The sequence below is a fragment of the Heptranchias perlo genome, chromosome 1, assembly GCF_035084215.1.
Source record: "Heptranchias perlo isolate sHepPer1 chromosome 1, sHepPer1.hap1, whole genome shotgun sequence".
Taxonomy (NCBI): Eukaryota; Metazoa; Chordata; class Chondrichthyes; order Hexanchiformes; family Hexanchidae; genus Heptranchias; species Heptranchias perlo.
The window spans coordinates 22,297,404-22,315,713 of record NC_090325.1 but is presented as its reverse complement, the minus strand read 5'-3'; the positions used below and the strand labels follow the sequence as shown (position 1 = coordinate 22,315,713).

General features: G+C 43.6%; 1 protein-coding gene across 1 annotated transcript in view; it reads left to right on the top strand.

Moving 5' to 3' along the window:
- The first annotated feature begins 1,343 nt into the window (after positions 1-1,343).
- LOC137320395 (transmembrane protein 127) overlaps positions 1,344-18,310 on the top strand; it is a 33,091-nt gene continuing 16,124 nt past the window's right edge. Inside the window, exon 1 of the mRNA XM_067982099.1 lies at positions 1,344-1,670. Coding sequence (XP_067838200.1) covers positions 1,484-1,670 — 187 coding nt within the window. The 5' untranslated portion in view covers positions 1,344-1,483. The remainder of the gene's footprint in view (positions 1,671-18,310) is intronic.

Genomic DNA, 18,310 nt, shown 5'->3' with positions numbered 1-18,310 from the left:
GTCTCCATTATTCTTCCTGTAAATCTACTTTGTATGTTAACCACTCTTCTATGTGTTCTGACCACTTGTACATCTTATTCTACTCATTCTATAATTTGTGACCTGCCTCTTTTGATACCAGTACCCTTCCCAGTTTCACATCTTCAGTCAATTTGACCACTTTGCATTGAATTTCTGAATCCAAGTCATTAAATAGATTAGAAATGGTTGCAATATCAACAACCCTTGGGGCACTGCACTCAGTACTTCCCTTCACACCATTATAACGTCCATTGCCTTCTAAACACAGTCTTCCGTGCTGTATGCTGGTTCCACAGGCACTGTAGCCTCTTCGGTACCATGTCCAAATAGCCGTTCGTCATGTGTGATCCCAGACAGTAATTGTTGGCAGGCTCCTCAAAAGGGGGAGTAGCATCAAAGGTGAGGCCAATCCTGTCCTTGCCCGATACCCTTAAAGTGCGCTTTCCAGCATTAATTTTTCCTTCCCTTAGTCCAAGGGTGTTGACATCAAGTGTAGGAGTGTACTTCAACACATCTAAAATCTATGCCAGATGTAAAGTTTATTTTGCCCCTTTACTTCTGTTCTGAGTTGGAGACCTTAGTTATTGAGGAATTTTAATGAATTTTCACCAGAAACAAAGCAAGCATCAGAACTGGAGCGGTGAACCTGTGCTGTGCCCAGCTTCTTGTTGATCTTTAGACTGTTGTAAACAATTTTACAACACCAAGTTATAGTCCAACAATTTTATTTTAAAATTCACAAGCTTTCGGAGGCTTCCTCCTTCCTCAGGTGAATGTCAAGAAATCCTCGAACCTCTCGCATTTATAAATCACAGAACAATACCTGGCGATTACAGATTTCCACACCGCCTGAGGAAGGGGAAAGCCCCCGAAAGCTTGTGGGATTAAAAATAAAATTGCTGGACTGTAACTTGGTGTTGTAAAATTGTTTACAATTGTCAACCCCAGTCCATCACCGGCATCTCCACATCCATTACAGATAGGAACATTTACCTGAGGAAGGAGGAAGCCTCCGAAAGCTTGTGAATTTAAAATAAAATTGCTGGACTATCACTTGGTGTTGTAAAATTGTTTACAATTACAGATAAGGGGCAGGGGTTTGGTGACACTGCTGCAACAACTTTTCTGTGTTTTTCTTTGCCCATTGGTTTCTGGTAATGAGACCATGGGAATAGACTGTTGTGGTGTGGAACTAGCAACTTTAAATATCAGTCTCACACAGCCAGATGCAGCGGTGCCCGCCGAGCCTGCTGGGCATGGCCCAAGAGCCCCAAGGTCTGCTCCACAGACACCAAAGAGTTAACAGCCCTTTGTGTGTCATCACGCCGACGCGAGTTGGTGCGTCAGGCGGGGAGTTGGAGAGTTAGGGAGAGCGGTGTGTGTGTCTCGGCCCGGCCTCCTCCTCCTCCCTCCTCCTCCTCCTCTCAGGCGCCGTCGAGTGCACCGTGCCGGGGTCGGGGAAATGGAAGGCAGACTGTGGGTTCCGCAGAATCGCAACCTGCCGGCCGCTGTCACTCAGTGCTTCTCGGTGGTCGCCCTGTGCACGGCGGTGGCCGATCCCAACTGGTTCCAGGTCGCGCCCAACGGCACCTCCCCGCAGGTCTATGGAGTGGCGTATGTGGTGCGTCTCCAGGGAAACATCACGGCAGGTAACTGGGCAAAGGGAAGTGGGAAAAAAAAAACACACCACCAAAAGGGGGTGGAGAGAAGGCAAAGTGAACGGAACACCCTCGCCGGAGCGTTACTTAGTACGCACTTTCTAGGTAACTTGGCACAAGGCCCTCTAAAGGAAACTTGTACATTGGGTCAAATGCTCTTGTAACGCTTGTAAACCAATTCATCACTCTTTCCCCCCCCCCCCCTGTCTTTAAAGTTATTTTAGAAACTTTCTTCCCCCGCTCCTGAAAGAGAAAGTAAAATATATTGCACCAGTTCTATTGTAACACTGAATGTTAGGGCATCAATCTTGGAAGGCTGAGTTCCATAAAACAAAATTAATAAAGAAAGAAAGAGTTTGTACTTATATAGCACATTTCATGACCTGGGGATGTCCTAAAGTGCTTTAAAGCCAATGAAGTATAGTCACTGTTGTAATGTAGGGAAACAGGGCAACCACATTTTCACAGAGCAAGATCCTACAAACAGCAGTGAGATTAGTGACCAGATAATATGCTTTTTTAGTGATGTTGGTGAGGGATCAATGTTGGCCAAGACACTGGGAGAACTCCCCTGCTCTTTTTTTGATTAGCACCATGGAATCTTTAATGCCCACAGATATTGGTTCAGCGCCTCCTGAAAGGCAACGCCTCCGACAGTGCGGCACTCCACTGAAGTGTCAGCCTAGATTACGTGCTCAAATCCTGGAATGGGACTTGAACCCACAGCCTTCTGACTCTGAGGCTAAGGTGCTACTACTGAGCCAATAATAACTTCCTTTTATTCTCGTCCTACCCTTTACTTGGGTCTTGGTTTGATCCCGAGCTGATCTTACTACGCCACATCGGTCAGTAGCTTAGACTTTATCTTTTTCACCTCCAGAACATATCCTGCATATGGTCCTACATCTCTTTCTCTGCTGCCCTAACCTTAATCCAGCCCCTCCTCCGCAGCCTCCCATTTACCTTCGCTAACTCCAGTTAATCCAAAACTCTGCAGCCTGAGTTCTCCCTTGCCTGCACACCCCATATGCTTTTCATCACGCCTGTCCTTGATTTCAGCATCCTTGCTCTTGTTTTTAAATTGCTCCATGGTCTCACAACAGCTAGTTTGAATGATTTTCTCCAGCTGTAGGTTCTAGACCACCTCCTTCACTCCTCCAACTTTGATTTACTACTTGTTATCGCTGGGTTTTTGAATTCTAAATAAATATCAAACCCTAATGAAAATTCTCCTCTGCTTGATTGATTATATTTTTTGTCTCAGTGCCTCCTACAGTGAGGTCTATGCGATTGGGAACTGGATGTGTGGATGGCTGTGGGTTTGAATCTCCACCCTGTCACTCTGTGATACTATGCCCTGGGTCTGCACTGTAGAGGGTTTGAATGAACATACAGACTGTTAAATTGCGACCAGATAAGATTTGATGGGGAAGGCAGATGTCCTAACATCTGAACTGGCAACCTGCTTCAGCTGTTGACCAACATGTATCTGCCCTTCCAAGGCCCAGATTACCTGTTCCAGTGCTTCAGATGAATGTTAAAAATTCCATGGTACTTTTCAAGAAAAGAGCAGTGAGTCCTCTGGGTGACTTGGCCAACATTCTTCCCTCAACCCACACCATCAAAACATTAACTGGTCGTTCATCTGGAGGATGTTGCTAGTGCAGCATCGCTGCCATATTTGCTTACAGTACAGTCACGGCACTTCAAAAAAATTTGTTATGTGATATTTTGGAGACATTTCAATGCAATAAGGTGCTATAGAAATAAAAGTATTCTTTTATAAACTGCTTTGCCTTGCAATCTCTCCACTTCCTTTCAAAAGCCTCCTAAAAGTTGATTTACCATACGTTCCATCTATACACCCATTTAACCTTTCCTACCTCGTGCTTGGGTCCTCCTATGCCCTCTCCCACTGTAAAGCATTCTGAGACACTTCTCTATAAAGGACGCTATAAAAATACATGTTGTAAGGGAGGTTATGTATCTTGCTTCGGCTAATGCCATTTTTGATCCATTCACTAAGAAGTGCTCGAGAGTGGCCTAGCATGAGTTGTTTGCCAAAAAAAAATCACCTATGTAGTTTACAGCACTGTTGCAAATTAAACTTTGCTAGCAGCTGTCACAATGGAGGTTTCAGTTCTTGAGATTGAGCATGCCTCAAAACGATACTTGTTCTTGTAGCGCTGAAAAGGGCTTTCTGCTGGGTTGACCAAAGAACATTACAGGCACTGATGTTTCTGCTCTCGGCTCTCTCTTCCACTGGTGGCTAATCTTTTTTTGGGGGAGAAGGGATACCATTTTAGAAAAAAGTAATAAATAACATTTGTATAACCTCAGGATGTAAGGAGATCATTAAGTCTTTGGAATAAACCAGTTACGTTTAGCTCCCCGTGATAGCTAATGGATAAATGCATACCCCAGCATCCTACTGATTCATACAGCCCGGAAGGTGCCAGTCTCAATCCCTGAAAACATAAATTAAAAGGGCAGGGGAATAGGACTAAATGCATTTTCAGAGAGCTGGCGCAGGTTTAGTGGGCCGAATCTCCTCCTTTTGTGTTGTAAAATTCTGTGATTTAGCTGATGCCATTTGGGATGCTACAACTGGTTCATTGCCCCTGGGCTAGGAAGTTGAAAAATCAGCTGGTCTTCATTCCTGCTGCTCACAATCATGACTGAAAGGATGCTGTTTTTACAGAATGACCTAACTTCTATCATAACCAATCACATATTGTAACACTCATTATTATTATCATTCTGCTCGTGTGGAGCATTAACGCTGGCACAGACCAGTTGGACCGAATGGCTCGTTTCTGTGCTGTAGACTTAGTAGTTCTATGCAACACCTGAAACAGCTGGTAACGAGAACACTTATTACTTTTAGAAAAAGGAATGCTTGCATTGATATAGTGCTTTATCATATCTCTGAGATGTCTCAAAGCTCTTTGCACAATAAATCACTTTGAAGTTCAGCTGCTCGTGGCAAGGCCCCAAAACAACCATGAGCTGAATAACCAGTTAATCACTTTTTGGTGATAAGGGAGGAATGTTGGCCAGAACACAGGGAGAACTAACTAGTGCCTTGAGATCTTTAAAATTCCCCCTGAGCCAGTGGAATAGGTGTATAGGCTCTTGGTTTAACACCTCAACTAAAGGATGACACCTCTGACAATGCAGCAGTCCCTCAGGCCTGCAGAGGAATGTCAGCATAGACAATGTGCTGAAGCCTTGGGAGTAAGGCTTGAACCCACAACTTGCTGAATCAAGAAATAAGAATTGGTAGCACTGTCAAATCTGAATCTGTATTGCAAAATTGAGTGTTTCTTTGTAGGTGCAATTTTACCATGCAAACAAATACACACTCAGAACATTCTTACTGTCCTTATCATTTATCTTTGTTATCTGGAAGATTTTGTACTCCTTGGGTATGCTACACTAACTCATAAGTTAGTACAAATGACATAGAGTGGGAAACTTCAGCAATGATTTGACTAGTGTGTTTTAGTTAACATGTTTATTTCATTAAATATATTTGCCTCATTATTGGATCCTTAAATACACACAAGGTTGTTTTTACAACCTGTTATTCTTGTCAACAGTATATTGGTACCTTGCTGAATTAGTTTTGCAAGAAAATTATTGTTCTAGTAAGTCAATTCCTGAGTAAAAAGTCTCAATTAACCAAATTAAACTAGCCCCCGATACAACAGCCCTATTGTGGGTTATTTCCTGGGGTGTGACCTGGAAAGTGTGCATGTATGGGTGTTGGGTGTTAGGTGTGGGCAGGATTGGGTTTGACTGTGATGCTCCTTCATTCCTTTGCACCAGTTAAATAGACTGCTGGCACGCTCCATCTAGACTCGCGCGTGAAGAATGGCTGCTTGCTGGACTTTCACTGATGCCCCAATATTATGCCCCAGCAAATGTCAGCACCTTCAGGATAGACAGGGGAAAAAAAGGAAGAAAAATAGAAAAAAAATACAGTTAGCCTTTGGTTTAAAAAAAAGTTTGGTCGTTGGCATTTTGGTTCAGTGCACTGCATACGGTTACTATAAGGAATTCAGACCACATGATGCATCCTCAAGACTTTCCTTTATTGCATGTGACTGTTAAAGATACAGAAACCCTGCTGTTAAGCAAAACCAGGAGCATTTAGAAGCCCACTGTAGATGGAATGTAATCTGATTTGTGAATATTCAACTTGCGCATGAGGCAATGCATTCTAGGGTTGTCATCAAAATCTAATTTAACAATTACAAAATATTATTAACGTTACTGAGAAAAGCAGCTGGGCAATGCAGAATCAAAACAGCTGTGCACCGTATGTACTCGGGTATCAGTAATCATCTTTGACGTGGACACTTCTGCAAATTTTATTAAGAACCAGTACATTGTGAATTAATTTGTTGGATGGGCCAGTGGTACAGCATCTACTTGTCAATTTAAGTGGAATGCCTTACAGTGGAGAACAGCTTCTGCATTTCTTTATTATAAGTGCACCACTTATAAGTTAAATGATAGTGGTACAGTACCGTGGGTCTTTGAAGATATGTCCACTAAATAGGCTATCAGATCCTCCTAGATGAAGGTTGCTTGGAGTTAACTGGTGATATGTGGCACAGTATAACGTAGTGTGTATGGATCACTGTGCAAGTTAATAAAGATGCAAATGAATGAGATCAGCATGATGAAGCATGTTCATAGTTGTTGAAATAGATTTCCTACGTGGGGCTGCCTCCCATCTGGTTTTGAACAGAAGTCTTTTCTTTTTGCTGGATTGACTAAATTACTAAACTGGAAAATTTGATACCAAAAGTCAGTTTTCTAAAATAGAAAGTTATTTTCACTTATTTACGATAGGGAGGCACTCGTTATTGAGGTTATTGTTTCCATTAAATTTTCATCAGCAGCAAATAAAACATCAAAACACAAGCTGTGATCCCACCACCTGTTTCTCTACCCGCTGTTTGGTTTTGGACTTTGCAAAAGTTAGCAACCCTTCTTCTCACTCTGTGGCTTCTCACTCTGGGTACAACAGTTATTTTGAGTTAGATCCTTTTTTTATTCACCAACGAAAACTGTATTCTGATTTTTTTTTTTTTGCTGTTGGGAGACCATTTGGATGGTTGCTGCGAAGACCATGTCTAGTGACATCACATGGAGTGCCCATTGGGAAGTTGTTTTGCAAATTTGGAAAGCGGAGCATTGACTTGTTGCAGGGAAGGGTACCTGCCATCCTTACCAACCTGACCTACACCCGACTTCAGTCCTACCCAGTGTAGTTGACTCTTAATGCTCTCTAGGGCAATAGGGATGGGCAATAAATACAGTCTTACCAGTGTCTCCCAAATCGTGAGGACTATGTAAAAAGTGAGAGCGTTTTGCACCACGTTTATTGAAAAACTTCATCAGTCATAAAATGCGCGTGGTTTATGGGGGTTTCTTTGCCAAAAAATCAGAAGCTGCAGTTCTAGAGCATCTAAAGACAAGATAAGAATTTTTAGGAATGGGCTAGGGAAAGTTAAAATACTGGACACTGCATGATTGTGGACTTTGGGTAAGGACAGGATTGATCTGAACTGTGAAGTCTACTGTGGTTGAATAGCCTTTTAACCATTGTTGCCCTAGTTAACGTGTAAAAAATGTCACTTGACCCACGTACCAGAGGGTTGCCAGTGACCAGGAACCTCTAATCCATCAAGAGTCAGTGCCTTCAGGAAAGAAAGGGACAAAGTTTGGGGATTGGGTAATTAATGTTTGCATATTATAGCAGTTTATACCATTGAAACATCTCGAAAGTGCTTCACACAATGAATTACTTTTGGAATGCAGTGACTGTTATGTAGGCGAGCGTGGCAGTCATTCTGTGTCAGCAACATTCCATGACCATAATGAGATGGATAAGCAATTACTCCGGTTTTTTTGATGATATTGGTTGAGGGAGGAATATTTGGCAGAAACCTGGGAGAACTCCCAGCTCTTCTTCAAATACTGGAATCTTTAAAGTCCAATTGAACAGGCAGGTGGGGGCTTCAGTTTAATATCTCCAGTTGAGCAGAAGACAAGATTTGCTTCGACTTGGCCCATTTCTTTCTCTTCCTGGCAACACCACCTTTGCTTGATTGTTTGCTTGACTCTAATGGTCAGTTGTAATTTATTTACATGGAAACGAAAACACACACAAAAAGTTTTAACTCAGAGCACTGATACTCAGGTCAAGTGGTACAATAACTATCTGATAAGCATGAAAAATACTAGCTGTTCTACTGTTTTTCTTGGAAATACTGTAACATGAAAGCTGAGTTTCCTAAATGATCCCATGAAACACTCCACAGTCGTTGATTTCCATTTTCCAAGAAAGCACCTGATTCAAACTGTGGGGTTCTGATTGGGGCAGTAAATCAGGACAGATACACATTGCTGATAGCCAATCATGCATAACAGGAGTGGTTATAGGTGCATGTTCATTCACGTTCCACCTTTCCTGGAAAATTTTCCGTAAATGCAATTTATGCTGTGGAGGAAAGTTTCCCGAGTGCCATTATATTGGTATTCAGGAGTTTTTTTGCTAGCATCTCCCTGTTATGTTGAAATGAAGTACTCCCAATCAGGAGCTAAAAGTTTTTTTTTCCCTTTTGTCCCTGTGGTTGCCAGTAAACAGGACCACCTGCCTCATATTGTTCTGAAAAAGTATGGGTCGGCCTTCGGTAGAAGAGGAGGACCAGCCCCCCCCCCCCCCAGAAGTTGCTGAGGGAGGCAAGAAGCTGCATCTTAAAATTGGAACTTGAGTGATTTTACACCGAGTCACAGACAATAACAATCGATGTTTATGTAGCACCTTCCAAGTAACAAAATACCCCGAGGTGCTTTACAGGGGAAGCAGTGGACACTAAGCTGAAAGTGGGTGAGAAGTTAACAAGGGTGACTGAAAGCAGGGTTAAAGAAGTAAGTTTTGAGGAGGCTTTTGAAGGTTGAGAGAGAAGCGGTGAGGCAAAGTATTCAGAGATCTGCTTCCCCCAGACTACCTGGTCCAAGAGCTGCATGTGTAACTAGTTGCACTCCAGTCATCTAGAAAGCTATTCGACATGCTATTGTTGCTGTTGCTATTGTCATTGTATTGACACAGGAGTATAGATCATTTGTCAAGAGTATCTGTCATTTAAGAAGTACAATTCGGACATGGAAGTTGACGCTGATGTACTGAAGACTTCTGCTAGCATCTGAAATGGATATGTGCCAAAAACAGGGAAGTTGTTAGCGAAAGCCCTATGAATAACAATTTATTATTTAGTGTTGAGAACATTTTTCGTAGCAAACAGCAATTTCTGGAAAGGTTACTGAAAACCATAAAAATTGACTCCATGATTGTGTCTGTTGGTCAAAGAAAGAAGAAAGAACTTGATTTATATAGCGCCTTTTACGACCCTAGGATGTCCAAAGCCCTTTACAGCCAACTAAGTACTTTTGAAGTGTAGTCACTGTTGTAAAGTAGGAAACGCAGCAGACAATTTGCGTACAGCAATGTCCCACAAACAGCAATGTGATAATGACCAGATAATCTGTTTTTGATGGTGTTGATTGAGGGATAAATATTGGCCAGGACACCAGGGAGAACTTCCCTGCTCTTCTTCGAATAGTGCCATGGAATCTTTTACGTCCACCTGAGAGGGCAGTCTATATAACATCTCATCTGAAAGATGGCACCTCCAACAGTGCAGCACTCCCTCAGTACTGCACTGCGAGTGTTAACCTAGATTATGTGCTCACGTCTCTGGAGTGGGACTTGACTCAGAGGTGAGAGTGCTACCCATTGAGCAACAGTCTTGTGTAATCTTCCATGTAATGTGGCACGGAGTGATATTTACATGGGCACGCAGACCATGAGCTCTGGTAATGATGTACCCCAGACTCCCCCTTCAGGACCAAAAAATTATCTACCACTATGCGTTTATTCAGGTTGTATTCCCTGAAGCTGGTTTGTCTCAGAAAGTTGCTGATGAATGAAGCTCCATCTCCTTCAACAAATTGTTCATTCTTTGTCACGGGTGCAAATCTGCTCGACTCACGTGAACGTTTGTATCCAAACTCGACTATTCCAATGCTCTACTGTCTTCCACCCTCCCAACCCCATCCTCCACCTTCCGTAAACTTTAGGTCATTCCGTATCCTACTCCACACCAAGTCCCACTCCTCTAACACCCCTGTCTTCGCTGATCTGTATTTGCTTCCAGACCCCAATCTGTCAAATTTAAAATTCTCATCTTTGTGTTTAAATCCCTCCATGGCCTTGCCCCTCTCTAGCTCCGTAATCTTCTTCAGCCCTACAACCCTCAAAAACACTTTGTTCGTTCCTCTGATTTCGTGCCTCTTGCATTCTCCCCACTCTTTGCCCCACCATTGCAGGCTGCACCTTCAGCAGCCTCGGTTGCATGCTTTGGAATTCATTCCTTAAATCTCTCAGGCTCGCCACCTTCCTCTCCTATAAGACCCTCCTTAAAACTCACCGATTTGACAAAGTCTTTGGGTGCCCCTCCAACCAACCAAAGGTATTAAGGGATATGGGCCAAAGGCAGATATATGGAGTTAGATCACAGATCAGCCACGATCTTATCAAATGACGGAGCAGGCACAAGGGACTGAATGGCCTACTCCTGTTCCTATGTTCCTAATATCTCCTTTGGTTCACCATTCATTTTTTTTCCTTATGTCTCTGTGAGTTTGTTGCAACATTTTCAGTGTGCTATATAAATGCAAGTTATTCTTTGAATATCTCTGTACTACTTCAGTACAGTTATTGCCAATTCACTGATTACAGATTAGATATTGTAAAATACGAGGTGAACATTACAGAATGTATGATTTCTTAATATTTTCTTTCCATTTTTTTCCCTATTTTATAAACTCGTTTGGTTCACTTTTTAATGAATCGAGGAACTTCTGCTCAGCGTTGTTGAGCTGGAGTCTGAGCTGCAGACATTGTGATGCATCAGGGAGGGGGAGAGTTACCTGGACACTTTGATCCAGGAGGCAGTCACACCCCTTAGATTAGGTAGTAGTTTAGATTCGTTCAGTGTTCAGGGAGAGGAGGGTGTGACTGCGAGTCAGCAGGTATGGGGACCCAGGATCTAGTGATGGAGGAGCCTCAGTCCATGACCTTGTCCAACAGGTATGGGGTACTTGCTACCTGTATGGATGAGAGCAAGGACTGCAGGGAGGATGGGCAAACTGATAACCGCACCATGGTACAGGAGGCCATTCAAGTGGGGGAGTAAAAAGGAATGTGGTAGTGTTAGGGGATAGTATAGTCAGGGGGATAGATATTGTTCTCTGCAGCTGCGACCGAGAATCCCGAAGGCTGTGTTGCCTGCCCGGTGCCAGGATTAAGGACATCTCCTCACGGCTGGAAAAGAACTTGGAGCATGAGGGGGAGGATCCAGTTGTCATGGTCCATGTAGGAACCAATGACATAGGTAGAACTAAGAATGGTATGAATCATTATGGGACAGTTTGAGGAGCTAGGGTCTAAATTAATAAGCAGAACCTCAAAGGTGGTAATCTCTGGATTACTACTTGAGCCACCTGAAATTGGCATAGGGACAAACAGATTAGAGAGTTAAATGTGTGGCTCAAAGAGTGTTGTGGGAGACAGTGGTTTCGATTCATGGGGCACTGGCACCAGTACTGGGGAAAGGGGGAGCTGCTCTGTTGGGACAGTCTCCACTTAAACTGGGCTGGGACCAGCGACCTGGTGAATCGAATAACTAGGGCTGCAGATAGGTCTTTAAACTAAAATGGGGGGTGGGGGGGGGGGGGGGGGCTCAGGTAAGGGAAAATTTAGAAATCTAATGAGAAAAATCAAGGCAACAGAGCAGTGTAGTGATTTGGGTAAAGATAAGCAGAGTGTGGTAGGAAGGACAGAGTGTTTATCAATAATAGAGCATCAACAAGTAAGGTCAAAGCAAGAAAAAATGGTAAAACGTCAAAATTAAAGGCTCTTTATCTGAATGCAGGGAGTATTCGTAACAAGTTGGATGAATTAATTGCACAAATAGCGACAAACAAGTTTGATCTAATAGCCATTACAGAGACATGGTTGCAAAGTGACCACGATTGGCAACTAAATATTCCAGGGTACATGATATACAGAAAAGACAGGCAGAATGGAAAAGGAAGGGGTGTAGCCCGAATAATAAAGGATGACACAAGGACAGTGGTGAGAAAAGATCTTGGCTTGGAAGATCAGGAAGTAGAATCAGTATGGGTAGAAATAAGAAATAACAAGAAGCAGAAACCACTGGTGGGAGTAGTTTATAAGCCCCCTAATAGTAGTTACACCGTTCGACAGAGTATTAATCATGAAATAATAGGAGCTTGTAACAAAGGTAATGCAGTAATCATGGGGGACTTTAATCTTTATATAGACTGGGCAAATCAAATTGGCAGAGGTAGTTTGGAGGACGAGTTCATGGACTCAGTGACTTATTGGAAGAAAGAACCTTCACCACACGGACAGCAGCGGTTCAGGAAGGCAGCTCACCACCACCTTCTCAAGTAATTAGGGATGGGCAATAAATGCTGGCCTTGCCAGCGACACCCACATCCCATGAACAAATAAAAAAAAAGTTGCATTCACGACGGTTTCCTTGAGCAATATGTCATGGAACCAACCAGGGAACAGGCTATTTTAGATCTTGTATTGCGTAATGAGACTGGGTTAATTAGTAATCTCACAGTAAAGGATCCTCTGGGGAAGAGCTATCATAATATGATAGAATTTCACATTGAGTTTGAGAGTGACGTACTTAAGTCCGAAATTAGAGTCTTAAACTTAAATAAAGCCAATTAAATAGGCATGAGAGGCAAGTTGGCTAAGGTAGATTGGGAAATTAAATTAAAGGGTATAACGGTTGAAAAGCAATGGCAAACATTTCAACAAATATACATTCCATTGAGAAATAAAAACTCCATCGGAAAAGTGATCCACCCATGGCAAACTAAAGAAGTTAAGGATAGTATTAGATTAAAAGAAGAGGCCAAGAAGAGTAGTAAGCCTGAGGATTGGGAGAGTTTTAGAAACCAGCAAAGGATGACCAAAAAACTGATAAAAGGGGAGAAAATAGAATATGAAAGTAAACTAGCAAGAAATATAAAAACGGATTGTAAGAGCTTCTACAAGTATGTAAAAGGAAGAGAGTAGCAAAAGTAAATATTGGTTCCCCCTAGAGGCTGAGACAGGAGAAATTATAATGGGGAATCAGGAAATGGCAGATGCGTTAAACAAATATTTTATATCTGTCTTCACAGTAGAAGACACAAAAAAGCATACCAGAAATAGTGGGGAACCAAGGGTCTAATGAGAGTGAGGAACTTAAAACTTATTATCAGTAGAGAAAAAGTACTTGAGAAACTAATGGGACTAAAAGCCGATAAATCCCCTGGATCTGATAGCCTACATCCGAGAGTTCTAAAAGAGGTGGCTGCAGAGATAGTGGATGCATTGGATCTTCCAAAATTCACTAGATTCCACAACGGTCCCAACGGATTGGAAGGTAGCAAATGTAACCCAGCTATTCAAGAAAGGAGGGAGAGAGAAAACAAGGAACTATCGGCCAGTTAGCCTGACATCAGTCGTCGGGAAAATGATGGAATCCATTATTAAGGAAGTGGTAACAGGGCACTTAGAAAAATCATAATATGATTAGGCAAAGTCAACATGGTTTTATGAAAGGGAAATTGTGTATCACAAATTTCTTAATGTTTTTTGAGTAGGGTAGATAAAGGGGAACCAGTGGATGTAGTATATGCAGAAGTTATGCTGCAGCTATACAAGACCCTGGTTAGACCGCACCTGGAATACTGTGAGCAGTTCTGGGCATCGCACCTTCGGAAGGACATATTGGCCTGGGAGGGAGTGCAGCGTAGGTTTACTAGAATGATACCCGGACTTCAAGGGTTAAGTTACGAGGAGAGATTACACAAATTGGGGTTGTATTCTCTGGAGTTTCGAAGGTTAAGGGGTGATCTGATCGAAGTTTATAAGATATTAAGGGGAACAGATAGGGTGGATGGAGAGAAACTATTTCCGCTGGTTGGGGATTCTAGGAGTGGGGGCACAGTCTAAAAATTAGAGCCAGACCTTTCAGGAGTGAGATTAGAAAACATTTCTACATACAAAGGGTGGGAGAAGTTTGGAACTCTCTTCCGCAAACTGCAATTGATACTAGCTCAATTGCTAAATTTAAATAGAGTCATAGAGTTATCCAGCACGGATAGAGGCCCTTCGGCCCATCGTGTCCGCGCCGGCCATCAAGCCCTGTCTAATCTAATCCCATATTCCAGCATTTGGTCCGTAGCCTTGTATGCTATGGCATTTCAAGTGCTCATCCAAATGCTTCTTGAATGTTGAGGGTTCCTGCCTCCACAACCCTTTCAGGCAGATGTAAATGTGAGATAGATAGCTTTTTGGCAACCAAAGGTATTAAGGGATATGGGCCAAAGGCAGGTATATGGAGTTAGATCACAGATCAGCCATGATCTTATCAAATGGCGGAGCAGGCACGAGGGGCTGAATGGCCTACTCCTGTTCCTATGTTCATATTTGGATTTTCAAAAGCATTCGATAAGGTGCCACATAAAAGGTTGTTACACAAGATAAGTGCTCATGGGATTGGGGGTAACATATTAGCATGACTAGAGGATTGATTAACAGACGGAAAACAGAGAATAAGGATAAACGGGTCATTTGCAGGTTTGCAGTCTCTAACTAGTGGGGTACTGCAAGGATTGGTGCTTGGGCCTCAGCTATTTACAATCTATATTAATGACTTGGATGAAGAGACTGAGTGTAATGTATCCAAGTTTGCTGATGCTACAAAGCTAGATGGGAAAGTAAGCTGTGAGGAGGACACAAAGAGTCTGCAAAAGGATATAAATAGGTTAAGTGAGTGGGCAAGAAGGTGGCAGATGGAGTATAATGTGGGGAAATGTGAAGTTATTCACTTTGGTAGGAAAAATAGAAAAACAGAATATTTTTTAAATGGTGAGAAACTTAAATGTTGGTGTTCAGAGAGATTTGGGTATCCTTGTACAAGAAACACAAAAAGATAGCATGAGGTACAGCAAGCAATTAGGAAGGCAAATGTCATGTTGGCCTTTATTGCAAGGTGGTTGGAGTACAAGAGTAAGCAAGTCTTACTACAATTGTACAGGGCTTTGGTGAGACCTCACCTGGAGTACTGCATACAGTTTTGGTCTCCTTATCTAAGGAAGGATATGCTTGCCTTAGAGGCAGTGCAATGAAGGTTCACTAGATTAATCCCTGGGATGAGAGGGTTGTCCTCTGAGGTGAGGTTGAGTAGAATGGGCCTATACTCTCTGCAGTTTAGAGAATGAGAGCTGATCTGATTGAAACATATAAGATTCTGAGGAGGCTTGACAGAGTAGAGGCTGGGAGGTTGTTTCCACTGGTTGGAGAGTGTAGAACTAGGGGGCATAGTCGCAGGATAAGGGGTCGGCCATTTAAAACTGAGATGAGGAGGCATTTGGAATTCTGTATCCCAGATGCTGAGTCGTTGAGTATATTCAAGGCTGAGCTAGGTAATTTTTTGGACTCTGGGGGAATCAAGGGATATGGTGATCGAGTGGGAAAGTGGAGTTGAGGTTGAAGATCAGCCATGATCTTATTGAATTGTGGAGCAGGTTTGATGGGCCATATGACTTACTCCTGCTCCTATTTCTTATGTTATCATTCTTGCCTTTAAGGTTTGACTTCATTCCTCCCTTCTTCCCCTCTCCCACCCCTCCCCCAATGACTTGAACATCCTTTAAAATGCTGCAGGGACAGTAACTGGAAATCATACTTACTACAGACTGTAGACAGGTTTATAAATCACATTTAAAAACAATTATAAGCCGGTTGGGCTACTTATATATTGAAATTTATGTTAGCCAAAAACAAAGAATTTGTAGCCAGAGTCATATGACATTTGAGTGAATGAAGCTCTTGTACTTCTAAAGCCAATAATGACCTCCACATAAAAAAATAGGATCTATTTTATGAGTTTGATCACATGAGCAGAGCACCATTCACTGCCACAGTGGAGATGTCGGTTTTGATCATTTAGTGACTACTCCTGTTTTGGTCAGTATGAACAGAATTATACTTGCTTAGAGACACGCGTCAATAGTACAAACTGTTGCCACAGTATGCTGGTAGGTGGAGGAAGTGGATGTTTAGGCTAGTGCATGAAGTGCAGTGCCAGTCAAACAGACTGCTTTGTCCTGGATGCTGTCAAGATTCTTGAATGTTGTTGCAGCTGCTCCCATCCAGGCAAGTGGAGAGTATTCTATCACACTCCTGACGTGACTTGTAGGTGGTGGCGAGGCTTTGGAGAGTCAAGAGGTGAGCACTCCATGCGGAATACCCAGACTCTGACCATCTCCAGTAGTCATGGCATTTTTGTGGCTGGTCCATTTAAGATTCTGGTCAATCGTTTGCATGCTAGATTCTATCAAAATTATGAGTCTAATTTAATGTGAGTATACTTTTGCAGTCCAGAATTTGACCTGGTGGAAGTGGTGTAATAAGAGCAGGAGTGCACATTATTGTACATGCCTTAATTTGTAAACTCTTCCTGTGAGTTAAGTTGGGGAGGATGTTTTTTTTTATTCGTTCATGGGATGTGGGCGTCGCTGACGAGTCCAGCATTTATTGCCCATCCCTAATTGCCCTCGAGAAGGTGGTGGTGAGCCGCCTTCTTGAACCGCTGCAGTCCGTGTGGTGACGGTTCTCCCACAGTGCTGTTAGGAAGGGAGTTCCAGGATTTTGACCCAGCGACGATGAAGGAACGGCGATATATTTCCAAGTCGGGATGGTGTGTGACTTGGAGGGGAACGTGCAGGTGGTGTTGTTCCCATGCGCCTGCTGCTCTTGTCCTTCTAGGTGGTAGAGGTCGCGGGTTTGGGAGGTGCTGTCGAAGAAGCCTTGGCGAGTTGCTGCAGTGCATCCTGTGGATGGTGCACACTGCAGCCACAGTGCGCCGGTGGTGAAGGGAGTGAAGGTTTAGGGTGGTGGATGGGGTGCCAATCAAGCGGGCTGCTTTATCTTGGATGGTGTCGAGCTTCTTGAGTGTTGTTGGAGCTGCACTCATCCAGGCAAGTGGAGAGTATTCCATCACACTCCTGACTTGTGCCTTGTAGATGGTGGAAAGGCTTTGGGGAGTCAGGAGGTGAGTCACTCGCCGCAGAATACCCAGCCTCTGACCTGCTCTCGTAGCCACAGTATTTATATGGCTGGTCCAGTTAAGTTTCTGGTCAATGGTGACCCCCAGGATGTTGATGGTGGGGGATTCGGCGATGGTAATGCCGTTGAATGTCAAGGGGAGGTGGTTAGACTCTCTCTTGTTGGAGATGGTCATTGCCTGGCACTTATCTGGCGCGAATGTTACTTGCCACTTATCAGCCCAAGCCTGGATGTTGTCCAGGTCTTGCTGCATGCGGGCTCGGACTGCTTCATTATCTGAGGGGTTGCGAATGGAACTGAACACTGTGCAGTCATCAGTGAACATCCCCATTTCTGACCTTATGATGGAGGGAAGGTCATTGATGAAGCAGCTGAAGATGGTTGGGCCTAGGACACTGCCCTGAGGAACTCCTGCAGCAATGCCCTGGGGCTGAGATGATTGGCCTCCAACAACCACTTCCATCTTCCTTTGTGCTAGGTATGACTCCAGCCACTGGAGAGTTTTCCCCCTGATTCCCATGGACTTCAATTTTACTAGGGCTCCTTGGTGCCACACTCGGTCAAATGCTGCCTTGATGTCAAGGGCAGTCACTCTCACCTCACCTCTGGAATTCAACTCTTTTGTCCATGTTTGGACCAAGGCTGTAATGAGGTCTGGAGCCGAGTGGTCCTGGCGGAACCCAAACTGAGCATCGGTGAGCAGGTTATTGGTGAGTAAGTGCCGCTTGATAGCACTGTCGACAACACCTTCCATCACTTTGCTGATGATTGGGAGTAGACTGATGGGGCGGTAATTGGCCGGATTGGATTTGTCCTGCTTTTTGTGGACAGGACATACCTGGGCAATTTTCCACATTGTCGGGTAGATGCCAGTGTTGTAGCTGTACTGAAACAGCCTGGCTAGAGGCGCAGCTAGTTCTGGAGCACAAGTCTTCAGCACTACAGCTGGGATGTTGTCGGGGCCCATAGCCTTTGCTGTATCCAGTGCACTCAGCCGTTTCTTGATATCACGTGGAGTGAATCGAATTGGCCGAAGACTGGCTTCCATGATGTTGGGGATATCGGGAGGAGGCTGAGATGGATCATCCACTCGGCACTTCTGGCTGAAGATGGTTGCAAACGCTTCAGCCTTGTCTTTTGCACTCACGTGCTGGACTCCGCCATCATTGAGAATGGGGATGTTTGCAGAGCCTCCTCCTCCCGTTAGTTGTTTAATTGTCCACCACCATTCACGACTGGATGTGGCAGGACTGCAGAGCTTTGATCTGATCCGTTGGTTGTGGAGTCGCTTAGCTCTGTCTATAGCATGTTGCTTCCGCTGTTTAGCATGCATGTAGTCCTGAGTTGTAGCTTCACCAGGTTGGTACCTCATTTTTAGATACGCCTG